This window comes from Amblyomma mixtum, chromosome 8 (assembly GCF_055824585.1).
Source record: "Amblyomma mixtum isolate Tamu chromosome 8, ASM5582458v1, whole genome shotgun sequence".
NCBI lineage: Eukaryota > Metazoa > Arthropoda > Arachnida > Ixodida > Ixodidae > Amblyomma > Amblyomma mixtum.
In genome coordinates, this window is record NC_143019.1 from 82905062 (window position 1) to 82929674 (window position 24613).

The 24613-nt window shown below is 44.2% G+C and overlaps 1 protein-coding gene across 1 annotated transcript; it reads left to right on the top strand.

The window, feature by feature from the left end:
* The first annotated feature begins 8498 nt into the window (after positions 1-8498).
* LOC149333234 (uncharacterized) lies at positions 8499-24153 on the top strand. Its single transcript, XM_089558607.1, has 6 exons — positions 8499-9188; positions 19152-20019; positions 21242-21810; positions 21975-22113; positions 22230-22554; positions 23556-24153. The coding sequence occupies exons 1-6, from the start codon at positions 8532-8534 to the stop codon at positions 23860-23862; spliced, it is 2865 nt and encodes a 954-aa protein (XP_089414733.1). The 5' UTR covers positions 8499-8531; the 3' UTR covers positions 23863-24153.
* The last annotated feature ends 460 nt before the right edge of the window (positions 24154-24613 follow it).

Genomic DNA, 24613 nt, shown 5'->3' on the forward strand with positions numbered 1-24613 from the left:
TTTCATATTTTGCGTTCACATCGAGGGAGAGGATAAAAAATTGGAGAACCCGAATTTGAATGATAGTTGGCCAGGCAGGAGGGATGGGAGATGAACCTCGATGAAGAGGAAGTGCGATTGACCTCGAAAGACTACTGTTAAGAAACACAGTGGCATAAGACAGCCAATTACGGGAAAGTTGAAAAAAATGAGGTGTCAAGGAGAGAGAGAGAGTAAGCCCGTCACCACAAAAAGGCATGAGAAATATCCCGGAACACCGGAAAAATGAAGAAAGGCAAAAAGAGAAGGTGCAGCCAGTGGGGAAGCAAAAGCTCACTGAAATTCCTCAGCAAAAGCGTGCACAATGGAAGGAAAAAATCAAGATAACACGAAAAAAACGGACTAAACTGATAAAGTTCTGATATAAAATACGGGGAAGGAAGCAGTAACAAACTTGGACGTCCTCTTGACCCCGGTTGATTTTGTTTTGTACTGTCAAGGATACCTTGTTCCTGCATAATGTCAGAAATACAATTGCAAGGCAAAGATATCTTACTACCTCCGTGTTTGGGCATACCCTTGCCACTGCTAGGCTGTCAAAGTGAGAACCTACGGACAAAAAGCTATAACGAATAGCCCACCAGTAATTTTTCATGCTCGCAAATAAATGCCGACACAGGTGAGAAGTTTTTAAAGAAGTATATCTAGATACTGCAACGTCATGAGTAGTAGACGGGAATAAAGATACTTATGAGGAAAGCGTTCGTACAGTTCAAGGACAAGAAAAGGAAGCCAGACTTACGGCGACTGGAATAACAACTACGGTTTACTGAAGAAAACCAGTTTCCCAGCGAGACGAATAGTGCATACACAGTAGCAATCAGCACCAAACATCCGACAATAGCAGATGGAAGATCAACAACGAATTCACTGCACGTGATATATAAGTTTACAAGAGCAAGGTGTCGGCCTAGTTGTTACTGCGTAGTGCAACAAAACAGCGCGCAGAATGAGGACAGGGAGAAAAAGACGTACACGAGTGGTGAATAAAAACAAAATTGTTAACAACTTTGTTGTTAGCCCACCTGTACGTATTCTTCTTCGTGTGTCTTCGTTACACGCGCTGTTCTGTCTCGGTGTGATATAATAGCGCACATTTTTTTTTTTCCCGAGCAAGCAGAGCGGCGATAGTTTAATGCAATCGCACCATGCATCCTGATGTAGCCAGCTTCGAGAATTTTCCGCTGTTCTTTGCCCGTGCCACGGAATTTCAGATTGCTGAACATCGGGTAGTGCCGCACTCATGGCAATGACGGGACAAGTTTGGTCCATCAGTAGAAGCGAAGGAAGCCTGGTGTTCTCGCAGCCTGTCATTGATGCATACGCTTGTTTGGCCGATGCGAACCTTTTCGCTTGTAAAAGGAGCCTTATCATTCCACCAGTGCGGCATGTCTTGAGAAAGTTCTCATGCTGCGTCCTACACGCAGGATTCTTTCACCTGCCGCGCAAAATCCAATCTGCCTCACCGCAGATGATGAAGTCGATGAAGACGGCGATGTGCAATGAACAGCGCAAGAGTGTGGTGCAGGTTAACACGAGGCGTGATCGGCTGCAGCGATAGCTTAATGCGGCCTTGCAGTGGCCAGAGAGCGGCAGCCAAGACGTGGTCAGGGAACCCTGCTTTACTCAGTCTGTTCACCTCGCCCTGGAAGCTTGTCCGCATCATGTGAGAGCACGATTTGAGGAGTGCTGATTCCATAGAAAGGGTGGCGATAGCCCTCTTAACAGTTTTGGATTGAGCCGAATCATACGGTATGTAGAGGGCGTGTTGGAGAGGGAAAAGTAGGTTGGTTACGCCTTCTCTATAGATGTTGTAGATCTTTTTTACTCTGTGCCCCATAGCGACCGGTTCATTGCTGTTCGACAATGTATTGAAGCAAGCGGCACTATTGCATTTCAAAATAAGGCAAGAGTGAGTGTAGATAGTTTATGTATCTTTTAGAGTTTTATATTAAGTCAACCTTCATCCAGTTTGACAACCCGCGGTTCCTACAATGGCAGGGCATTTGCATCGGCTCATGGGTCGCGCCAGTTTTATGTAACATTTTTCTCGCATTCATTGACAACATTGTGGCATCACTAAATGACGACGGAACTGTCCTAATAATTTTTAGACATCTTGATGATTTTTCAGTGATTTTAAAGAGACATGACACAGGCCGCTATGAGGAGATTGCCATGAAAATTTTAGAAATGTTCGCAAACATGGGAAGGGGCTCGCTTTCACATTTGAGCTTCCTGAGCAGTACCGCCTCCAGTAAGTTTTTGGACCTTCATATTAAGCTGAGAGACTGAAGTGTTTGCTGGCGCTACGTGCCCAGTGAAAAGAAAGATTTTTTACCGTCTGATTCGGCTCAATCCAAAACTGTTTTGAGGGTCATCGCCACTATTTCTATGGAATGAGCACTCTTCAAGTCGCGCTCTCACATGATGCGGGCGAGCTTCCAGGGCGAGGTGAACACACTGCGTAAAGCAGGGTTCCCTGACCACGTCTTGGCTGCTGTAACCGAGGCACTGCTGCAGAAAATTAAGGGAAACCCAAAAGGGCAACAGCGGAAAGAACATTTCGGTGAAGCCAAACCAGTGATGATACCGTATATGCACAAGGTGTCCCACAATTTAAAATGAGTTGGCAACAAGTACGGTGTCCCCATGGTCTTCCCCACCCCCTGCAAATTGGCCAAGACGGGCTCCAAGATTAGCAGCGGTGCTAAAGGAACATTTGGGTGTGGTAAGAAGCACTCAAAGCCCTACGTAAGGTGTGTCACGGGAGTGGTCTACGAGATCCCCCTTACATGTGGCAAGGTGTACGTCGGTCAGACTGGACGCTGCGTCAACGAGCGTGCCGGGGAACATAGAAGGTCGTTAGGGAACGCATCAGATTCGTTCGAAAACCTACCCGCCCATTGCCGCTCTTGCATTGATGAAAATAAAAAGCACTGTGCACCACGACTTGAAGAGATTAAAATTCTAACCAGAAGTAAGGATAGATTAGCTCCCGAGCTCTCAGAAGCCTTTTTTTATCAAAGAGAGGGGTGGCATGTGCGTCAGCACCCCTTCTATCTCCCTACGATTAAGTGAGCACAGATTGTTAAAGAATACGCGATTATGAGAAATTATTGTCTGTGTGTGTGCGTGTGCGTGCGTGTGTGCGTGTGCATGTGCGTGTGTGTGTGTGTGCGTGCGTGTGTGCGTGTCCGTGTGTGTGTGTGTGTGTGTGTGTGCATGTGCGTGTGCGTGTGTTTGTGCGTGTGCGTGTGTGTGTGTGTCTGTCTGTGTGTGTGTGTGTGTGTGTGTCTGTGTGTGTGCGTGCGTGTGCGTGTGTGTGTGTGTGCGTGCGTGTGTGTGTGTGTGTGTGTGTGTGTGTGTGTGTGTGTGTGTAAAAAATGCGCATGCGTTCACATTCTTCGCGCGATATGTATGCAACATGTGGCTTTCAACAAACTTAGAGTCAGCGCCCGTCCTGTCCGTGTTTCTGTGTGGTTTGTCTACAATTTAGCGCTGTTTTTACTTTCCTGAACACAATTAGGCGGAAGCATGCTAACGTTTTTCATCTATCGGCCAATGAATGGCCGGCATTGATTGAACCCAGATCAGCGCGTGCAGGAAAATTACATTTGTTATTTTGTGGTGTGCTGCGACTGAAACAAAAAAACATTTCCGTTGACGACTTCTGGTATGTTCATAGGATGAGAAGTGTGGATACTTTTAATTCCTGTTATATTTTGGACAGGACAGACGTATGTCCGTTAAGAAACCACACAGCTGTATTTCTTACGCCACCGGATCTCCAAGTAAGCGGATGCAGGACTTCCTTCGGCTTCAACACATCTCCTTCGAATGCGGCGGAGCACATCAAACTTTCTCCAACTCCCTCACAGTTCCCCGCTCCTCTTTTAATCTTTCTCTGCATGCTCGCAATAACACTTATCTGCTCTTCCTGTCTAGCACGTGTCTGGGCGTAGCGTCTGAGGAGTTAGATTTCGGCAACCGGGTCCCAGCAGTGTTCTTCGAGACCGTGTGCGCCATCAAACAAGAAAGCGCTGAACTACAAAGAAAGTAAGCTTGGTGTGAGTTTTTCGGGTGGCATATTACTGGGTAAAATGCCCGTTTATTGTGCGCGGACTACTAGCCGAGAAGGCTGTCAGCGCCTGCAAGGTATGTGAAGAGACGATAAGCCACGTCTTCGTTACGTTCCTTCTCGGCATGAACCGTTCTCAGTTGACTTGCATTGCTTCTTTGGCAAGAACAATAATAGTACGGGCTGTGAAGACACTCGTCACCACTGTTTACCGGTCTTCATGTGCATACCATTGTTCACAAGGTGCAGCGTTCGTTGAATCTATTGCTAGAAGTAGGCCAGGAGGCATACTTATCAGCGCCGTGACTCCGGCCTTCACTGTGCTTTTCTCTGTCTCCGTCGAAGTGCGCCTTCTTTGAGCATCGGCCTTGGGTGGGGCCAGTACATTAAAAGAGGAAAAGAAAGAATGAAGTAATGCATGCGAAATTCCTTGGATACTTTCTTTGCTCAAAATGCGTGCTTTCTGTTTCAACACACTTGCCTGCATCTTGGCGACTTCGTGCACTCTCGTGTTTGCATCTCGGTGGAGGTTAAAAAACACTACTTGTCCGGCGCTTCAGCGATGCACCTGCGTCGTCTCAAAGACCGGAGCCGTCGCGTCGTGCAGTCATGTTACCAACCCTCAGGAAATTGGCACAGATATGGACGCATTAGATGGTGTCGCTTTCAGAACACTCACGTTCCTCAATGTCTCACTGACCGAGCTGCCGGATAATTTTCTATACAATCGCACGATAAATGAACTCGATATCTTTAATTGCCCCGTGCGCGACATCAGAGAAACTGCTGCAGGTTTTTGCAAATAAAATTTCCAACATTCATTTGAAGAAAACTATGCTAAACTCTCTACCAAGCGGTTTAAGCGCCGTGAAGGGCTTGCGATGCATCATTGCGACGATGAACGCCTTCAAGATTCTTCAAGGGCCACTGGTATTACCTGAACTACGCAAGCTCGACCTACGATACAACAGCATTGAAGAGGTGGACGAAGGATATCTGATGGGAATGCCCAAGCTGGAGCACCTGGTATTGTCGCACAACAGGATCGAGCACCTACCGCCCATTCTTTTCATGAAAACAATAAATCTGAGAGAAGTGCATATAGGGAAAAACCGTATCAAGGAACTGAACGGCCTCTTTGACGGCTTGAGCTCCTTGCAGGTAAGCATCTATTTTGGACTTTTCTCCGACTTACAGTTGCATCTAAAAGGCGAACATGTTCCAGACTGCAGATGTGACGTATCTTTGATCTTAGCGCGAAGGCAAAGGAGATGGAAGTGAGCACCTTCCTGCTTGCTTCTCCTTTCAGAATTCTTTCCCGGAGCAAGATCAAAATGGATTAGTATAGCGGAGCGATTTTTTTCACACCGCAGCAACGGAAATGACAATGACTTAAGAGTAACTTTGCTGCTCCGAAGTGATGAGGGGTACTTAGTGGCTCATGTAGTGTTTTTACGCTTCAAGTTCCACTGAGTGCATTTTTGCGGATGATTACTGACAAAACTGAGTGAGCAGCGCACCAATTTAACGCAATACCCGGCTCACTGGAACCGATGTTGATTCTGTAGAAACCTTTAAACGGGGTTGCTATGGCGCATACTAAAGACAGTGCCCCCTACAATTTCGGACCTTGTCCGCAATGTTGCAGGAAAACGATAAACTTAGTTTCAAAGTGAGGTAAAAAGAAATTTCAGAGTATGTTAATCATTAAATCGCGTATAATTAGGCAGCAATTTTGTGAGCGCGAATTTATCCAATATTTTTGTGGAGATTTGCCTTCGATGGAGGTTGTGTTTCTTCCTGCCGTTTTAAGCTTTTGTTGACCACAAATGACATAAACATGCTTGGAATTTGTCCGAAAGCTGCTTCTAGGCCTTCTTTGGGATTGGTGATTACAACCATTCTGAAAGAAAGCTTTGACAGTTTGTGGCGAACCTCTGCCAGGCCAGTAGAAAAGTGCACCCAAACGGGGCATAAAAACGGTGGAGAGTGTTGCGCTTTTGCGATCAGTACTGTAAGAATTACTGGTTCAAACAATTTGCGGAAGGATGTGGCCAGACGGTTAGCTCAGCAGGATTTCACTGTAATCACATTGAACCTCAGCGGGGCACATTTGTGTGGAATTTGCCTTAGCCACGATGAAGCTGGTAAGCCCAGTTCAGGAATTGAGCGAACATGTCTCACATCCAGATGTATAACTAAATGGACGTGGAAAGTCGTAAGTGCGCGTTTAGTTCCGGAGTTGTTGTCTCGCAAAAATGTGTTGGTTTTCGATTTCTTGAAAAAATGGAGACAAACTAGCGAAGACAGCAAAATGATGAAAAACTTGTGTTTGCTGCTAGAAAAATTAGTGCTACTGGTCACTTCTTGCGTTCGTGATCAGCATTACTAAAGAGGCGCTCAGGGTTCCCTACTGCGTCCTAGCATACAATGCCCTCAATGGTTTCTTGCCCATATTTGTAGCGCAGAGAATGTATATAGTAACATATCCTGTTTTCAGCTTTTCCTTTTATAAAAAAAATATCCTAAAGACGGCCCCAAGCCGTGCAGCTGGTACTGTACAGCGATATTCTTGCTCACCTCTGGTGGCGTATCTATTACTTTTCTAATTTACACAATAGCCATTCAGTGCTAAGAGAAGCACACACATTTTTATGGCAACATAGAAATGAAGATTCACTCGCACTGTGTACGCTCGTATTTTGGATGGTTTTAGTGAAAGATAGAGAAGTCCCGGGGGTGCACAACATAAGAGAGAGGAAAACTTTTATTTAAAATGAGGAAGGTTGCTCGAGCAACTTGGGTGGCACCCCTAGTCCAAGGCGCCACTGGCTTTCGCTGACTGACGGACTTGCTGAACCAACTTAAGTTGCTGATCCAGGGTCTCGCTGGTCAGGGCCACCTCCCACTGCTCATATGTCGGGTTGGATACAGTTAAGTGTTTTGGTTTCGTTGTGCATTCCCACGACATGTGGTAGAGCGTAGGGCAAGCTCCACACCAAGGGCATGTATTCTGATATTGAGTGGGGCTAATCTTGTGTAGGATGAACAAGTTAGGGAAAGTGTTGGTCTGAAGTTTCCTCCAGTCTATGGCTGCGGAGGAGTCTAGTTTTATGTGAGGGGGTGGGTATTTTCTGCGCTCCAGCCGAATATATTCTATTCTGTCACCATAGGTGCTAGGCATGGGCGTGGGGTAGGGATGAGGATCCGCCCGGTGGGTTAAATCTCGGGCTAGATCGTTGGCTACCTCATTTCCAGCTAGTCCTTCGTGACCAGGTGTCCATGTTAGTCTGTGTGTTTGGCTGAGATTGCCAAGTAGCTGTGTTGCTCTTGAGGGAAGCCTGCCATTAAGAAAGTCTCGGCAGGCTTTTTGGGAGTCTGTCCTTGCAGAACCCCACATTCGCACGGGCAGACTAACTTAATTTTTAACAATTTCATTGTGTAGTGCCCCAAACACTTCCTATTTTTACCCGCAAGCCTCCAGACCAATCCCTTTCGCGTTCAGGGCCCATAGTGATCGTGACAACAGGAAAATGAAACTGTTTTGATTTCGTTTATAGTTTGCTCAAGACAGTCGTCACTTCGAAAAGAAAGCAAACAACTGCCTTTCTTGAGATAGCGAATGCCCGAAAGCAGCGGATACAGGATTTCCTCGAGCTCGTGGTATCTTTTTTTGTAAGAAGCTCAGGACGTAGAAGCGGTTCCTAGCCCTCCCTAACACCTCCTCTGCCTCGCATAACATCGTAACGTGCGTGTCTCTGCGGCGTGCGTGATGTCTTCGCGCTAGGCGGGCCTCACAAAAGGCATTGTCCCAAGTCGCTTCGCGCCATCAAACTGAAAAGGTCCGACTCCAAAGAGAGTGATATAAGTGTGAGTCTTATGGGGCACCCTGTTTTGTGTAACTGGTACGCGCATTGTATTCAGAGTTCAGGCAGAGCAGATTCTTCCTACTTACCGGGACGGATAACTCTACACTGGCGTCGCGCATACGTAGCTCCCAAGCAATTCGCTCTTTCTACGCGGAGCCCAGCCTGTTAGAAAAAAAAATACGAGCTTCTAAACTCCGGCAGCAAAGTTTTGGTGGGTCGACGGCAAGAAAATTACGGACTTTGATGACACTGGTACGGACTACTCCTCTGGAACATCGTGAAGCTCCTAGATGCTGCGATACATACGTTCGTCTCCAAAAGGTTGCCTGGCTTCTTGCTAGTGCCTTGACCAAGCTCTTCTCTTCGTGCTTGTGACAGGCTCCCATATTACGAATCTCCTTCTAGCCCGTAGTTGTCCGTCAAAAGCTCAAGGCATTAAACCGCTCAAAATTACCTGGAAACATTAGTCGTCAAGAATGGCTACCTTTCGTGCTGTTGCCCTAGTCTGCACTCTAGCCGTTTCATGCATTTCTGGCTATCCTATGTTCAAGCTGCCCCTTTATCGGAAGAAATTCACCAGTACCTGTCCGGTGCTAAAGACCTGCGTCTGCTCCACTACGGCGGCCGGAGCTCGAGTGACGTGTGGTGATTTGCCGAACGGTGAAAAAATCGAAGCAGACATGACCATGATGAAAGGCATCACTATCAAAAGGCTCACAATCAGAAACGTCTCAGTCACCGATCTGCCAGCCAAGTGGTTTTCCAATCTGAAAATACGTGATCTCACTATCGTTCGTTGCCCTTTGCGCGACATCGGAGAAACTGCCATGGGTTCGGCTACCAAACTGTTCAAAATTTACTTGAAAAAAACTACGCTGAACAATCTTCCAAGTGGTTTGAGCGCTGCTAAGGGCTTGTATCATATCAGTGCAAGTGAAAATACCTTCAAAGTTCTGCAGGGTTCTCTATATTTGCCCGATTTATGGTCGTTGGACTTACGATACAACAACATTGAAGAGGTGGACGACGGATATCTGACTGGTGTTACCAAACTGGAGGTCCTGTTGTTGTCGCACAACAAGATCCAGCACATTTCGCCCGTTCTCTTCAAGAAATCAAGAAATTTAAGAGAAGTCCGACTAGCCAGAAACCGCATTACGGTAGTAAATGGCCTGTTTCACGGCTTGGATTACTTAGAGGTAAGCCAATTTATTTTTTTTCTCATTATTTCTTTTATAGTGTATAGTATGGAAAGTTTATGTATAGTGTGGTGAGTTATGTTATCTACTCTTACTGAGAGTTACAACGAGCTTTATTTATTTATTTTTATTTATTAATACTGCAATCCCAGGAAGGGATTTTCGCAGGGTGAGCATACAGAATATAGGTAAGTACAAATATTAAGAAAAAAAAAGTACAAAGGCCACAAATTAATAATAAGCAACAAAAACACAACAGCAAAAATGAAAGGCTCAATGACGTAACACAGCAAAAAAGTACAATAAGGTTTGGGGCATATAAATACACTACTATCAAGTCATCAGTGAACATGGTCAACAGGGAATTAATTAAAAGAAGAAAGAGCACCAAAACGATCACAATATTAAAATCAGGTCATAAAAAATGGGAAACGGGAATGCATGACAAGGACATTATTGTGTACTGAGGTTGCCGATGAATGATGTTACAGATAGCTGTAGGACTTCGTCGTTAGTAAGTTGATTCCACTCCGTTACTGTTCGCGGAAAAAAAGAATATTTAAAGCAGTTATTACGCTGGGTGAAAGGGGTGATTGTAAGATTGTGACGTTGTCTTGTAGAATAACCTGAAGAGAAGGATATTAGTCCATCAATGTTAATTTTAAAATGACCTTTGACCAATTGGTATAAGAACTTTAGTCGAGCAACGCGATTCCTTTCGGTTATAGATATTAAAGCAGCCCTGTTTAAGAGGTCACTTACTGATGTGCGTCCATAGCTATTGTAAACAAAACGTACTGCTTTCTTTTGTATTTTTTCAATTTTATTTACGTTTGTTTTGGTGAATGGATCCCAGATTATTGCCGCATAATCTAGTATTGGAAGGACAATCGATTTATACGCTAGAAGCCGAACTCGGGGTGTGGAAAGTCTCAATGAACGCCTAAGAAAGAAAAGTTTACGGTTTGCATTATTTACAGTTTGATCAATGTGTTTAGTCCAGTCAAGGTTGTTAGTAATCCATAGCCCTAGATATTTGTAGTGTGAGACTTCGGAAAGAATGTTGTTATCAAGTGAATATTGGAACATCAGTGGACTTTTCTTGTGAGTGATTCTCATATACACGGTTTTTTGAAAGTTGATAGGCATCTGCCATGCATCACACCAGGCATTAATTTTCTGAAAAGCCTCATTAAGTTTTACCTGATCTGACATGTTTTTAATTTCGGAGTATAGCACACAATCATCCGCATATAGTTTAATATTAACAGGAATGTCTTTCACGATGTCGTTAATGTAAATGATAAACAAGAGTGGCCCAAGCACTGAGCCCTGAGGGACGCCAGAGTCAACAAAAACAGTTTGAGAGGAATGTTCCCCAAAAGAGACATATTGCTGACGGTTACTCAAATATGCTGAAATCCAATTAATGATTTTGTTATTTCTGAGCGTGCTATTAATTTTGGAAAGCAGTTTTTTGTGAGAGACCTTATCAAATGCTTTGGCGAAATCCATAAAAATGGCATCTATTTGGCTACTATTGTTAATAGCATTCGCAAAATCGTGTATAGTCTGAACTAATTGGGTACAAGTAGAATAACCTTTCCGGAATCCGTGTTGGAAATTTGTAATAAAATTGTGTTGTTCAAGAAAATGGGAAATGTGGGTGTGTATTATGTGTTCCATAATTTTGCAAACTGTCGATGTTAATGAAATCGGTCGGTAATTATTAATGTACTGTTTGTTTCCATTTTTATGAATTGGTTGAACTCTGGCTGTCCTCCAGTCGCCCGGAACCTGTCCTTCGTTTAGAGACCTAGAAAAAATTATAAACAAATACTTGGACACCCATTCTGCATACCTCGTTAGGAATGCATTGGGTATTTTATCAGGCCCAAGGGATTTTTTTACGTTAAGATTCAAAAGCATTTTAGTTATACCCTGTTCACTGATGACAAGATCAGGCATCGGAGGTAAGCATGTTTCGAACACAGGTTGTATGCCATTATCCTTAGTAAAAACGGATTTGAAGTATTCGTTAAAGGCGGTTGATATTACCTTTCCGTCATGTGTTAATGTGCCATTGATTTCAAATGCATGAGAATCCCTAGATACTGGTGAGATTGTACGCCAAAATTTTTCAGGTGAGCTAGTTATAAAATTAGGCAACAAATCGCCAAAATAATTTTCTTTATCAAGTGCTACCTGTCCTCGTAGTTGACTTGACAGAGCGGAAATTTTATCCAGCAGGCCTTCAGGTTGGACAACTGCTTGCCTTTTCTTTTTCAACTTTTTTAATTTTCTACGCATTTGTATTGAAGTGCGGGAAATCCAGGGATTGTCACGTTTTGTCTTTTTAACAATGCTTGGCACAAAACGGTTAATACACATCATAACCAGATCCTTAAAAGAAATCCACAGATCGTCTACATTTGCGGTAGACTTCGAAAAACTATCAAAATAAAAGGATAAGGTATCGATTATTGATGTGTCATCAGCGCGTGAGAAGTTAGGAAAACATGACTGCTTTGGATGCCTGTCAATAGCGGCATCAGATAAAGTAAGGAACACGGCCTGGTGATCGGAGATTCCTGGGATTATTTCGCATTTTGTTTTAGTACTAATAGATCCGCTTACGAAGAAAAGGTCCAGTATAGATTTAGCGCTATCGTGTACCCTGGTGTACTCGTCAACAAGTTGGGATAAATCAAATGCAAATGCTATGTCCAACATGGCATCACCTGTTTTGTCGTTATGGTTTTTGAGGGACATCGTGCGCCAGTCAATATTAGGCAGATTAAAGTCGCCAGCTAGAAATATCCGATCGCCAGGTTTTAAATATGTGTTCATGTAAGTTTTCAAATCATTTAAAACCGATATGGAAGAAGAAGGGGGCCTGTACAACACACCTATAATGTACCTGATTGTACCACAATATGTTTTACTGAAAATGCACTCTACATTAGGCACATCAGGCATCCTTAAAACTCGTAATGATTTCTTGTATATCATACAGACGCCGCCACCTCTTCCAGTACGGTCTTTCCGGAGTACATTGTAACCAGTAGGCACGAATTCACTGTCGAAAATTGCATCATGTAACCATGTTTCGGTTAGCACAGCAATGTCTGAATCGTTAGTAAAAAGGAGCCCTTCAAGCTCGGTTACTTTATTGATTACACTTCTGCAGTTAATGTTTAAGATTTTCAAGGATGTAGGATCATGCTTTTTCTGTCAGTTATTTTTCTTATTGACCAATCTGACACGCTCTCCTTTCTGGGCATCCCAAGCAAACATAACACTATCAATGCTAATTTTATCAAAGACCAGCTTTACCTTAGCGCCATTTGCTTTTTCTTCCGCTGCGCTGTCCCACAAAAGTTTACGTAAGTCACGCACGCGCTTTGAGAAGTCTTCCGAGATAGAGTACGACGATCCTTTAAGTTTGTAGGCTGCTTGTAAAATGGATGCCTTTTCCCGATAGTCAAGAAATTTTATGATAACCGGTCTAGATCTGTCACTGGATTTACGCCCAAGCCTATGAAGTCTTTCTATACCTGTAGGTGTTATACCTATCTTCTCTTTTATTATGTCGTCTTTCACTGTGTTTTCAAGTTCTTCAAGCGTCTCGTTTTCTGACTCTTCTAAACCGTAAATTAAAAGATTATTGCGACGGCTTCTGTTTTCTAAGTCGTCCACCTTATTCATCAGAAAGGACAACTGGCTGTCAAAATCTGCTATTGTTTTTTTCTATTTCGCTTACTTGTTTTGTCAGCGTGCCTAGTTTGGACAACTGTTGTTCAATGCTATCTATTCTGTTGTTTAGTGTAACCATTTGCTCTTTTATTTCGTTCTGACCGTCGATAATTCCTTCAATAGTTCCTTGCACTTTCTTTTGGCCGTCTAGCAGTTCCGACAGCAATTGCTTCTCAGTTGGTCCCGGGTTTGTCTCAATATCGCCCGAAAGAAGTAGGTAGCTTGAATTCAGGACCCCACCGCGACAGCTTCAAATGCTCCGATACTCAGTGCTATCTTTATGATTTCTCGGAGGGACACTTTCTTGAAGGATTACTAGACACAGTGGCTAAAGAGCAAGTAAAATAAGTGGAGCGCTGCGCTTGGTTAAGTATATCTTCTGTGTTCCTCTGGATCGGCTGACGACTGTGGTTCCATGAAATCATTGCCGTCCAGCACATAAGAGCTCTGTACGTGGAACACAATTTGAAAATCAGCCCATAGGTAGTTGCAGGGTACAACTAAGTGAACAATATTCAGCACAGTTAAACACAACTTTTTCCACGAAAGTAAAAAAAAAATTATATTGGTATAGGCGCTACTGAAAGTTTGTTGCACCCAAAGTATGAATTCAAAAACGAGTTTGCCCTTTGTCAGAAAAGTGACATAGTTATTCATAGTAAGAACGAACTAAATCGAGCTATGTTGTTTTGCAAGTCTGGAAATGGAATTGACTCATTCGAACTTTTTATCGGCCCGGTATTAAGGCCCGTGCTTCAATACATGCGTCGCTTCAGTAAGGCAAGTGTAAGTCCAAGCTTTTAGAATATTTCCTTCGAGCGTCCTGCCCCTGTGTAGTTCTGCGTTTTAAAATGATGTCAAACCATCTACCCCCATCAAACACTCTTAGAAGCCATCTTAAAGCACCGCCAAGAAGAGATGAAAAGGGCGCTGTGACGAAGCGTTCAAATCTGGGTCCCATATTTTGGCTTCTCGCATCTCCAAAACATAGGTGTAGGGTGCATAAGTTTCATATTTCGCCTTACCAATCACTCTAGAGCATGCGGGTTTTGCCCATTCACATCGCACACATTGTCGGGCTTGATCATGTGTTTTGAACGGCCTGGTGTTCTCGCCTAGGCCTAGTAGGTTTACCGATAGGTCGCCTAAGCACACCCTTAGGACCAGGCAATGTCTATGCTTATAGAACCACGCACTGAATAAAAAAAAAATTTAGTGTGAACCTACAGGTAACATGCTTACTAAACAAAGGGGCCAAAAAACAGCATAGGAGCAATAACGAGCCTCTTGGAAGACCAAAATACATTACAGCTCGTTCCAAACCTGCTTTATTTGAAAGATCACCCTCGAAAGGTACTGGACTCGCGCAACCAATACGTTGCCGTGTTGTATCGTGGAATAGCGGGCGGAAAGAAAGTAGGTCTGAGATTCCTTACAAATCAAGATGTAAGTGACAGCAGAGGAGTTCTGTACTGACGGGCGACTTCAATTCAATGGTAGAAAAGAAGCAGGCTGGAGACCAGGCAGTAGGCGACTATCATCAAGGCTCTAGGAATAGCAGAGGCAAGTTATCAGAAGAGTTCGCAGACTGGAATAATGTACGGATCATGAAACCTTCTCCTGCAACCAGGAGAACAGGCAGTGGACGGGCCAAAGCCCCAGTGGTGAGACTAAAGATAAAATAGGCCACACTATGCGCCAACTCAGGCGTCGTGCAGAAAGTGGAGGTCCTCAAAAAGGTGCCGTGTAGCGACCACGGAATGGTAAGGTTTTGCTTTAGCTTAGACTTGAAGACAGAACTAAATAAACTAGGGAAGAGGAAGCCCATTAACGAGTTAGCGGCGAGGGGCAATGTAGAGAAATACTGAATATCACTACAAAACAAAATATTCGGCTTTAACCGAGCAAGACCATCTCAAAATTAAAACAGGGAATGATAACCTCCCAGATATCATTACGGAGTGCGAAGTCGAAGTAGACGGCAGAATAGCTCGACAGGATACGGTCAAGTGACGAAGGATCTTTTAGAAACACCAAATCATGACAGCGTCTAAGCCTGCAGACAGAAAAGGAATGACAGAGCTATCAAAATCAATAAATAAGTGAAAGGTAGCCGACATAAGGAAGGTGAATATGGAGAGAATCCAGCATGATCTAAATAACAGAGGAAGCCTAAAAGGAGTGAAGAACTGTATAGACGTAGGTAAAAACCACATGCATGAGCTAAGAGAAAAAGAGTACAATGTCATTAGCAATGTGGATAAGATATTTGAAGCAGCTGAAGTGTTCTACGCAAATATATATAGTAGCCAATGTAATCAGAACCTTAATGAGAGAGGCAGCTGCGCAGAGCATAGGGACATCCAGCCTGTAACGAAAGAGGTAGTTAAAAAAAGCCTTAGGGTCAATGCAGGCGACGATCAGGTAACAGCCGAGCTGCTGAAGGACGGAGGTGAGATTATGCTCGAAAAAGCAGCCAGTCTGCACGCGCATTGCCAATGACCTCTGTTGTACCAGAAGCTACGAAGAATGCTAATTTTACATGTATTTAAATGAGAGGAGATGTCAAGGATTTGAGAAATTGCAGACCGATCTGCTTAGTGCCCGTTGCCTACACTTTATTTAGTAAGACAATTGCTAATAGAGTTAGGTCAACCTCAGACTTCCATCAATCAAATGATCAGGCGGGCTTCCGTAAAGGATACTCAAAAATATACTATAGTCACGTTATCAATCAGGTGATAGAAAAATGCGCAGAATATAACCAACCCTGATATATAGCTGTCATTGATTACGAAAAAATATTTGGCTCAAAAGGAATGGTGTCAGGTGTTCCTAGGCCTGGAGTGGGAAAGTTGGCGATAAGGGTTAGTGGAGAATACCTATGCAATCTGCGAATCGTTTATGATACTGCCTTGATTAGTCATTCAGGACATGAACTGCAAAGCATGATCCGTGAGTTATACAGGCAGAGCAGAACGGTAGGTCTAAAAATTAACATCCAGAAAACCAAAGTAATGTTCAACAGCCTTTAAAAGAAACAGCAGTTCTCAATTAGTAGCGGAGTGTTGGAAATGGTAAAAACATGCGGCTGCTTATGATCTATATCAAGAGAGGAAAAAAACAAAGAATAACAATGGGGTGAAGCGCATATGGCAGGTTTTCTCAGATCATAAATGGCAGTTTGCCAATATCCATCAATAGAAAAGTATAAGACAGCTGTGTCTTACCGGTACTCACCTAAGGGGCAGACACTTAAGACTATCGAAAAGGGTCCAGCTTAGGTTAAGGACAACGCATCGAGCTATGAAAACAAAAATGATAAGTGTAACATTAAAAGAGACCCCTAGCGGGCAGGGTGATTAAGGGAACAAACACTAGTTAAGGACGTCCTAGTCCAAATCAATAGTATGAAATGGGATTGGGCAGAGCGTGTAATGCGCAGTCGAGGTAACCGCTGGTCATTAAGGTTAACGGAGTGGATTCCAAGAGAAGGCAAGCGTAGTAAGTGGTGGCAGAATGTTACGTGGTCTTTTCAGATTAAGAAGTTTGCGGGGACGGTGGCCGTAACATACGAAGGACAGGGTTAGCTGATTAATTGGAAAGACATGGGAGAGGCCTTTGCACTGACGTGAGCGTGGTTACGTTGATGATGGTGATGGTCATAAAAAATTCAGGAGGCACTTTGTGGACCTAAAGTACGGTGAGGCGAAAGCCTTAAGCGCAGTGTAGCTGCTTGTGTCACTGATGCGTTATTAAGATGTTAGGCTTCTAAGAGTGAAACGCGACAGCGTCTTGCAACGCTGTCAGGTAGTCCATAGAACGCCATCGCCCGTTCGGTTCTACGCCTTGCTCGTCGGTAAATTGGTTTTTGTGGAAAGGAATTGTATCTGTCTCGCATATCTCGATGGACACCTGAACTTTGCCGTAACGGGAAGGAAGGAAGATGGGAGTGAACGAAGACATCGTATTGACTAGGCGCACCTTTGTTCATTCCAAACCATCGAGCTGGCATGGCGGAGTGGTTAGCATGCTCGTCTCGCACTCCGGAGACCGGGGTTCGATTCCCGAACTCGTCCAATTTCCTACTCAGTTTTATTAATTTATCTGGCCTGACTAGAAGGGTTAATTAGGCTAATTGGGTGAATAAGCAATTAAATAAACTCAGTCCCACTTACTTGGAGCATCACTCTACGATCCCTTTAATTGGTCGCATGGTTACTAGGTAAAGTACAATTGGCCTCGTTTGAAATTCGCGCACTCTGACGTCGCGACTGTTTCGACCAATTGAAAAGCGTGACATTTCTGTCGACAACTACTGCTTACAACGATGAGGCATTAAAGGCTTCCGCCTTAATAATTAAAACCGGCTTCTCAATACTGTGCCTCAGAGGGTATGCACCCCTAGCGTGCAAACGTGGAAAGTGGAAAGATTGCGAAGCTTACAAAACTCAATCAATGCTCTGGCGTGCTCATCAGTGGAGTTTAAAAAATTACAGTTTATTGAAATCAGTGTTTAGTCCGCTATTGCTCATATCGAAGCTCATGCGCAGATTCGGAACGTTAGCCGGCATGTACTGTGCCATATTTTCGAGACCTTTGAGTGAGCCCGTTCTCTGGTTGAGGACTGCGTAACAATAAAGGCATAGCCAACTCGAAAGACCTGCGACAGCAGCGAAGCTGCATGCTTTTCTCCTTTGATTGATCCCGTGGCAGACGAATATTGTTGCACGATGTATTGCATGCTAAACTTGATGGGCAAAAGTTAGTGGACACACACACAGACGCACGCACGCACGGCAACGCGCACTCACACACACACACGCACGCAGGCACACGCGCGTGCGCACACACACACACACACTAGACTTCTTGTTTTCAATTGTTACGTGGCGTTTTTTGTTGGCAACGCAATTTTTATATTTCACACAAAATGTTACAATAGGAAGAATGAAACATTGTTATGGCAACGCTGTAAATTTCTGGAAATAAATTATATGCCACAAGGGACTCAAAAATATTAGTTCAGAAATTTCACAAAGTGTGAAGTTCGGATCCCCAAAGAAGATAACATACGATGTTTTTGAACCCGATACGTTTTTCCATGATATGTAAACTTTTTGTTATGTCTTGTCTACTTTGGCTCACCTGCATTTATTTATTATTTATTTATTTATTTATTTATTTATTTATTTATTTATTTATTTATTTATTTATTTATTTATTTATTTATTTCGTGTGCTCTCATGGCCAGACGCATTATTGAGGGGAGTGGTTACATAAATTTCAAAAAGAAAAAATATGTACAGTACAGCAAACTAATCAGTAATACAAAAATGATGGCTCCTAGTTATACAATGTTAGCTTTTGGGTTCTTGGTGTGCTGGTTAATAGTATGTCATACACAACATACAGCGCAGCAGTACAGTGAATAAACATACAAACAAAATGCTCGTACAAAAAACAACAAAATTATAAAAACTGATGCTCCTACTTATATAGTGTTTTCTAATGCTCTATGTGCGGAATTGCGGAGAACAGCTGTTTCAGGCCACATGTTACGGTCTACAAGAAAGCCTCGCCCTTCTGAGTCGTGTTCTCATTTTAAAACATTCACCGAGCCCGTGCATTACCCTAGAAGTGACCGCCGGTTTAGAAAAAAAAGCTGTTGCCGATTTGACGAGGTACAAGAAGCGAGTTCTATTACGGCGGTAGGCGATGGAAGTGCATTCTTCCTCCTTCGATGGCACATTTCCAGGGACAGGACTTGTGGTTCCATACTATAGCTAAGCGGGGATATCAGTGGATCACACTTCATGGCTACGGTATCTGGAGAGGAGTTTTCTTGTAGAGCCCGGGCTGGTTGGAGGTAGCCAAAGACTGGAGGCATTTAAAGCGGAGCAAACATAAGAGAAATCTGCTTTCATTTATTGTGTTTCCTGCGAGATCGGTAGTGTAAACATTTTATATACGAGAGAAAATTCAACATATTGTAACGTAGAAAATCAGGCAGCCATCTGGCACAAGTACTATGCGAACCGATTAAAGCTATTAGGATTTTTAATTCCAAGCAATATACGCGAGAAGCGAAAAAAAAAACTCTTATGCGTTACTTTGTTCCATTGTTTATTGCTTTGTTTTTCCGACTTGGCGAAGTTGATTTCGGTAGCAGGCTGCTCTTGATTATTTCACTGCAATTCTTTTCAGAAAATCGACCTGGAGAGCAACTTAATAGCAGACATCAATGAACTTGCCAAATCAAGGATGCCGTGCCTCAAAGAAATCAAACTCTCGCACAACAAGATTGATGTGGTACCTAAGTTCGTGTCATCAATATCCGCTATTGAAGTGATTCGCATGGGCGACAACCAGATAACCGACATAGAGCCTACAGCTTTCAAATCTCTCAAAACGCTGCGTCGTCTGGATCTCAGCAAAAACAAGTTAAGTTACGTAAACTCGTCTGTTTTTAGCACTGAATCCAACTTGGAATTTCTAAACATGGAGGGAAATCAGCTGACCATCGTGACAGAGATGTTCACGCACACACGCCGAATCAAGGAACTTAAATTATCTTCCAATCACATAACTCGCATCACCGACGCGCTTAAATATCTCGGAGGTTTAAAAAAGCTATCTCTCAGGAACAACCTCATCAGCCACGTTCCCGACGATAGCTTCAAAGACAATACGGACCTTCTGGAGCTGCATCTGAGTGAAAACCACATTCACTGGGTTGGTAGGAACGCGTTCCGGGGGCTTGTAACTGTTGAAGGCCTGCATTTACGGAGCAATCAGTTGGTTTCTCTTAATGGTTCCATGAGACACCTCGTAAATCTGAAATACTTTGATGCCGCCTTCAATCAAATACAGTACTTAGAAAGGGGTGAATTCGGACGAAACGCGTTCCTCGCCTACATCTCCCTGATGGGAAACAACATCACCAGCGTAGAAGGCGCCTTCACAGGTACTCTGCGCCTGAGGGGTCTCGGCCTCGCAGGAAATCGGATTGCTTTGCTTCGCCGGAGGGATTTTCCGCAACGCATGAAAGCTGCACCAAACGTGACCCTGGACCGTAAGCTGTCACATTTCCTTACCTCTTTCTAAGTAGTGCTGTATCTTTTATTGTTCCTAATTTACATCAAAGACCCGCCTTGTAATGTCGAATCAAAACTCACATTGTTTGCTAACGATTGCGTCGTATACCACACCATAACCAACCTACGTTGGTGTTAAACTTTTCTCAAGCCTTTAAACTCCGACAAATTTATAAAATCTGATTTATAAAATCCGAGGAATCCAACCGGGGACATTTTACCCATATCGATTAGATATTCACATCAATCAAAAAATTTGGGTCCTTTCCCGAGAATTGGCATTCCGATTCAACCTCGGAGGTCGAACAGAACATAATAAAAGTCATTGAAAATGTAATCAGCAGTACTTTTAAGACTGAAGAAGGAGGTTGCGTTGCTCACAAGGCAAAGCATTAAACGCAAACTTCAAATCACAAATAGAGCGCTGATGAACGAGAAAGCAGCCGAAAAGGGTCGAAAATCGGCACGCCCTTATATTCAGAGCATGTGGGATTCTAGATTAACCTCAGTGTTTAAGTATTACAACTGGTATTAATATTTCCTTGTGCAAAAGTTTTGGTATTTTTGCACCTTAGATCAGTTTATGGTTTATGTCCCAGGCGCCGTAGTGAAGAGCGCCGGAAATTTATTTCGACTATAAAGGGTTCTTTATCATGCTCTGACATCGTACAATACACGGGCCTCTAGAATTTCGCTAACATCGAAATTCGACCGTCGCGGCTGGGATCGAACCCACGGATTTCTGGTGAAGGGCCGAGCGCCATAACCACTGAGCCATCGCGGTGGCTTTCGCACCTCGGGTTCATAAGGCAGAACTATTTTATAACAGGTAACACGTGGAGCAAAACGCGATGTTGTGTCTTCTAGGGAAGCTAAATGAATGACAATGACATCAGTGGCGGTGACATAGAGTTTCGCCATCTTTAACGCCGACGGTGGTGCATTGTATGGCACTCGTGTGCTTGCGCTGATGACGCATACAGCTGCCGGCTGCATTCTAGCCAACATTATCCCATGATGAAGACGAAAGAAATCTCATTACCCAATATAACACAGCGCCGCTGAATAGTAGTGCTGTTACTGCCAATCTAACACTCGAATTTTTCATTTCTATGAGAGGGGCATTAATATGTTCATTAAACTAACGCCTTTCATATCTACCAGTATCAGCGCTATATTTATTTTGTTTCCCTGTTGCAGACAACCCTTTGCTATGTGACTGCAGATTGGCCTGGCTTGTACGGCACGACAGTGAAGTGCGCTTAACGCGGAAACCGATGTGTCAGAGCCCACCGTGGATGAAAGGAAAATCGCTTCGCCGCTTGACAGAGGCGAACTTGAACAACTGGCAGGACGACTGTGAGCAGGGCTGTAGCTGCACCTGCCATGATGGTGGATTCGGAAACCGAGACATCGTCGTGAACTGCTCGTCGGCGGGCCTGAACCAGTTGCCAAAAGTGTTGCCTGAAAACACGACTCATTTGGATCTGCGCGACAACCGCCTCGAAGAGCTTGATGCCTCTTTCAAAAAACTCGCTCCTCATGTGGAAGCGCTGTTTCTACAAAACAATCGGATTTCAATCCTGAGTGCGTGCACCCTTCCCGGCAAAGTGCATTCCCTCGATCTTAGGGGCAACAAGCTGAGGAAACTTCCGCATGGCCTGGTTTTGGAGCACAACCTGACTTCTTTGTGGCTATCCGGAAATCCATACCACTGCGGATGTGATGATTATTCATTCAAGCAGTGGCTAGACGCTCACGACAATGTGGTAAGCCTATCCTCTGATCATATAGAGTATTCAGGGAAAACGGGATCTTCAAAATGGCATAATCTCTCATTCTAAATTATTTTTATTTTTGCGGTTTAGTTCTTTGCTCCATCTTGAGCTTTTTTACTCCATCGGTTTGCTGTATCTACGCTTCTCTCTGACAGATTCGGGATTCCAGACTCATCACATGCGCAGAAAGCGTCAACGCACTTGTGTCAAAGAGGGCAATTATCACCCTAGGGGAAAACCAACTCTGCCCCCCATCTTCTCCAGCATACATGACGTGCCTGCTGTACGCCTTCGGTGCGTGTAGAGCGGTGACGCATTTGTGGGCTTGAACCCTGTGTGGGCTTTGTGGGCATAACTCTTGCGCCAGCAATACGCAACTGCGATTCACCACCTTTCTTTGTCGTGCACAGTGATGCTGGCAGTCATCCTAACACTCTCAGCGGTGTACTTTTACGGCGAACGCTACCTGAAGGACTGGCTGACCATGCGAGGTGTCTGCAGCTTGTTTCATTGCATCAGGGAGGGAGACCTGGATGCAGAGAAGGTGTTTGACGTGTTCCTATCATACAGCAGCAAAGATGCAGGCTGGGTGCATGAGCAGCTGCTGCCGGGACTAGAGGCTGTCGGCTTATCCTACTGCACCTACGAGCGGAACTTCAAAGGCGGCTTCTTGTTGCAGGACATCATCCGCGACGCTGTCGCTTGCTCCAGGAGGACAGTGCTCCTCCTCACCCGGTAAACGTGTTTTCTTTCAAGCGTTTAAGTTAGTGCACGGCTCTTCCTCAATCCTAACGACTTATCGGTCCCCGCCTGCTGGAACCAAATAGTTCTGGGCAAAGAAAACCACCAAATAAAATGCATTCTCGGCCTGTTGATTTAGAGGAGTTGAAAGGTTATATGTGTTAATCTCTTTTCTGTTGTCCTGTTAAATTTTCATGTTTGAAAGCAACGGCCCCCAGTGAAATGCTGTTGCTGACTAGTAGCACTTTGCGATCGTCTACATCGATGCGGCGCCAAAGCTATGACCGATCTTTGAGGTCAAACCCTTCCGGCCTCTTTTGATTTGTTTAGGAGTTTGTACATTGGCGGTTCTTGAAAGCCAACTGACGATATTCTTGACAATTGGAGCCTTTTCTACTGCACAGAAAAATTTGTCACGGCAACCCCTCCATGAAACGAAATTACTTTGACCTTTGCATACGCTTCCTCATGACAGGGTTTTGGCACCTCTCCATTTCCATGATTAGGGACGTTAAGCCGCAGCAGGTAGACATGCGTAGCTGAAAATACCACCCGAGGACAGGGTGTGTTCCTTAGAAGTAAGCTGCATTCATTTTGATTGACCTAATTGATGAATGTACACAATACTTCTCTAAAGGTCTTCTCTAAAGGTCTCACGCACCCTTCGAATTTAGGAATAACGCGAGCTCTGAAACGTAACCCGCATGCAGGGAATACATGCTGTTGGATTATTTCACAGTAGTTTCAGAAGAAAAGGCGAAGTGTACCGGTAAATGCAAATTTTGATCTGTCGCTTTTGCCTGGGGAAATAAAACTAAATACATCACAGTGTTTGTTCTCAGCTTGTTGATTATTTTGCATCGGCAAGTTGGTGAAAAGAAGTTTATGAGGAGTTAGCAGGCAGGTTTCAGGGATATCTCTCTTCCCATCTTGGGGGACATAAACATGAATAAAGTTTCACGGCCAATGTTGCTAATGCGTTCTCACTTCTGCAGGAACTTTGTGGCAAGCGAATGGTGTCGCTGGGAGTTCCGACTGGCGCATCAGAAAGCCCTGGAGGACAACGTCAACAGACTGATTATTGTGCTTGTCGACGAGGTTGCCCCTGGTTCTCTAGACGAAGACCTACGCCTCTACATGCGGGCTGCGAATTACCTCCGTTGGGGAGAGCCGAACTTTTGGGACAGGCTCTACTGCTCGATGCCCAAGAAGGATGCCAATAAGAAGCTCATCAAGCAGAAGCCACCGCAGCCAGCTCTTGTCCAAATCGACTCTATCGAACTTAAAGAGATCACACCTTAGAATCTTTATTTCGACTACATTTAGCATATCACTGAGACAGCAACACTGGTAAGCATTTGTTCAGGCGGAGTAGAGTGTTTCGTGCTCTGGAATGTTCCCCATAGTGTGGCTGTGTACTTCTTGTGGAACATAGTAACTCTTGAACGAAAATGAGAACGTTTCCTAAAGGCTATACTCATTACAGACTACTTCGTCTTGTGAAGGCCTCATAGCAATACAGAACGCACTCCAAATGAAGCGAAACAGTTTCAACGTGAATGATGGAGAATAAAATTGAATAAGGAACCTCTTGACACCCAGCCGCCGCGGTGGCTCAGTGGTTATGGTGCTCGGCTGCTGACCCAAAAGACGCGGGTTCGATCCCGGCCGCGACGCTTGAATTTCTTTGGTGGAGAAATTCTAGAGGCCCGTGTACTGTGCGATATCAGTGCACGTTAAAGAACCCCAGGTGGTCGAAATTTCCGGAGCCCTCCACTGCGGCGTCTCTCATAGCCTTAGTCGCTTTGGGACGTTAAACCCCATAAACCAAAGCAACCAAACCTCTTGACACACATCCACGCAAGAATGTGTGGAAAAACGGGCGAGCAGCCTGAGCTGACTAGTCCGTTTCTTTCTGAGAAAATATGACAAGACACTTAGCGTGTGAGAAAGAGAAAGCGAACTTCAACGGCCACATCCTAATACTGGAAGAGAAATCTTGTGTTGAAATATATTTATGCTTCTAAAACTCGTATAGACAAATAATCTTAAG

Coding starts and splice junctions, on each gene's coding strand:
- LOC149333234 (XM_089558607.1), top strand. CDS start 8,532: ATGTTCAAGCTGCCCCTTTATCGGAAGAAATTCACCAGTACCTGTCCG. Junction 20,020..21,241: donor ACCAAACGTGACCCTGGACC/GTAAGCTGTCAC, acceptor TCCCTGTTGCAG/ACAACCCTTTGCTATGTGAC. Junction 22,555..23,555: donor ACAGTGCTCCTCCTCACCCG/GTAAACGTGTTT, acceptor TCACTTCTGCAG/GAACTTTGTGGCAAGCGAAT.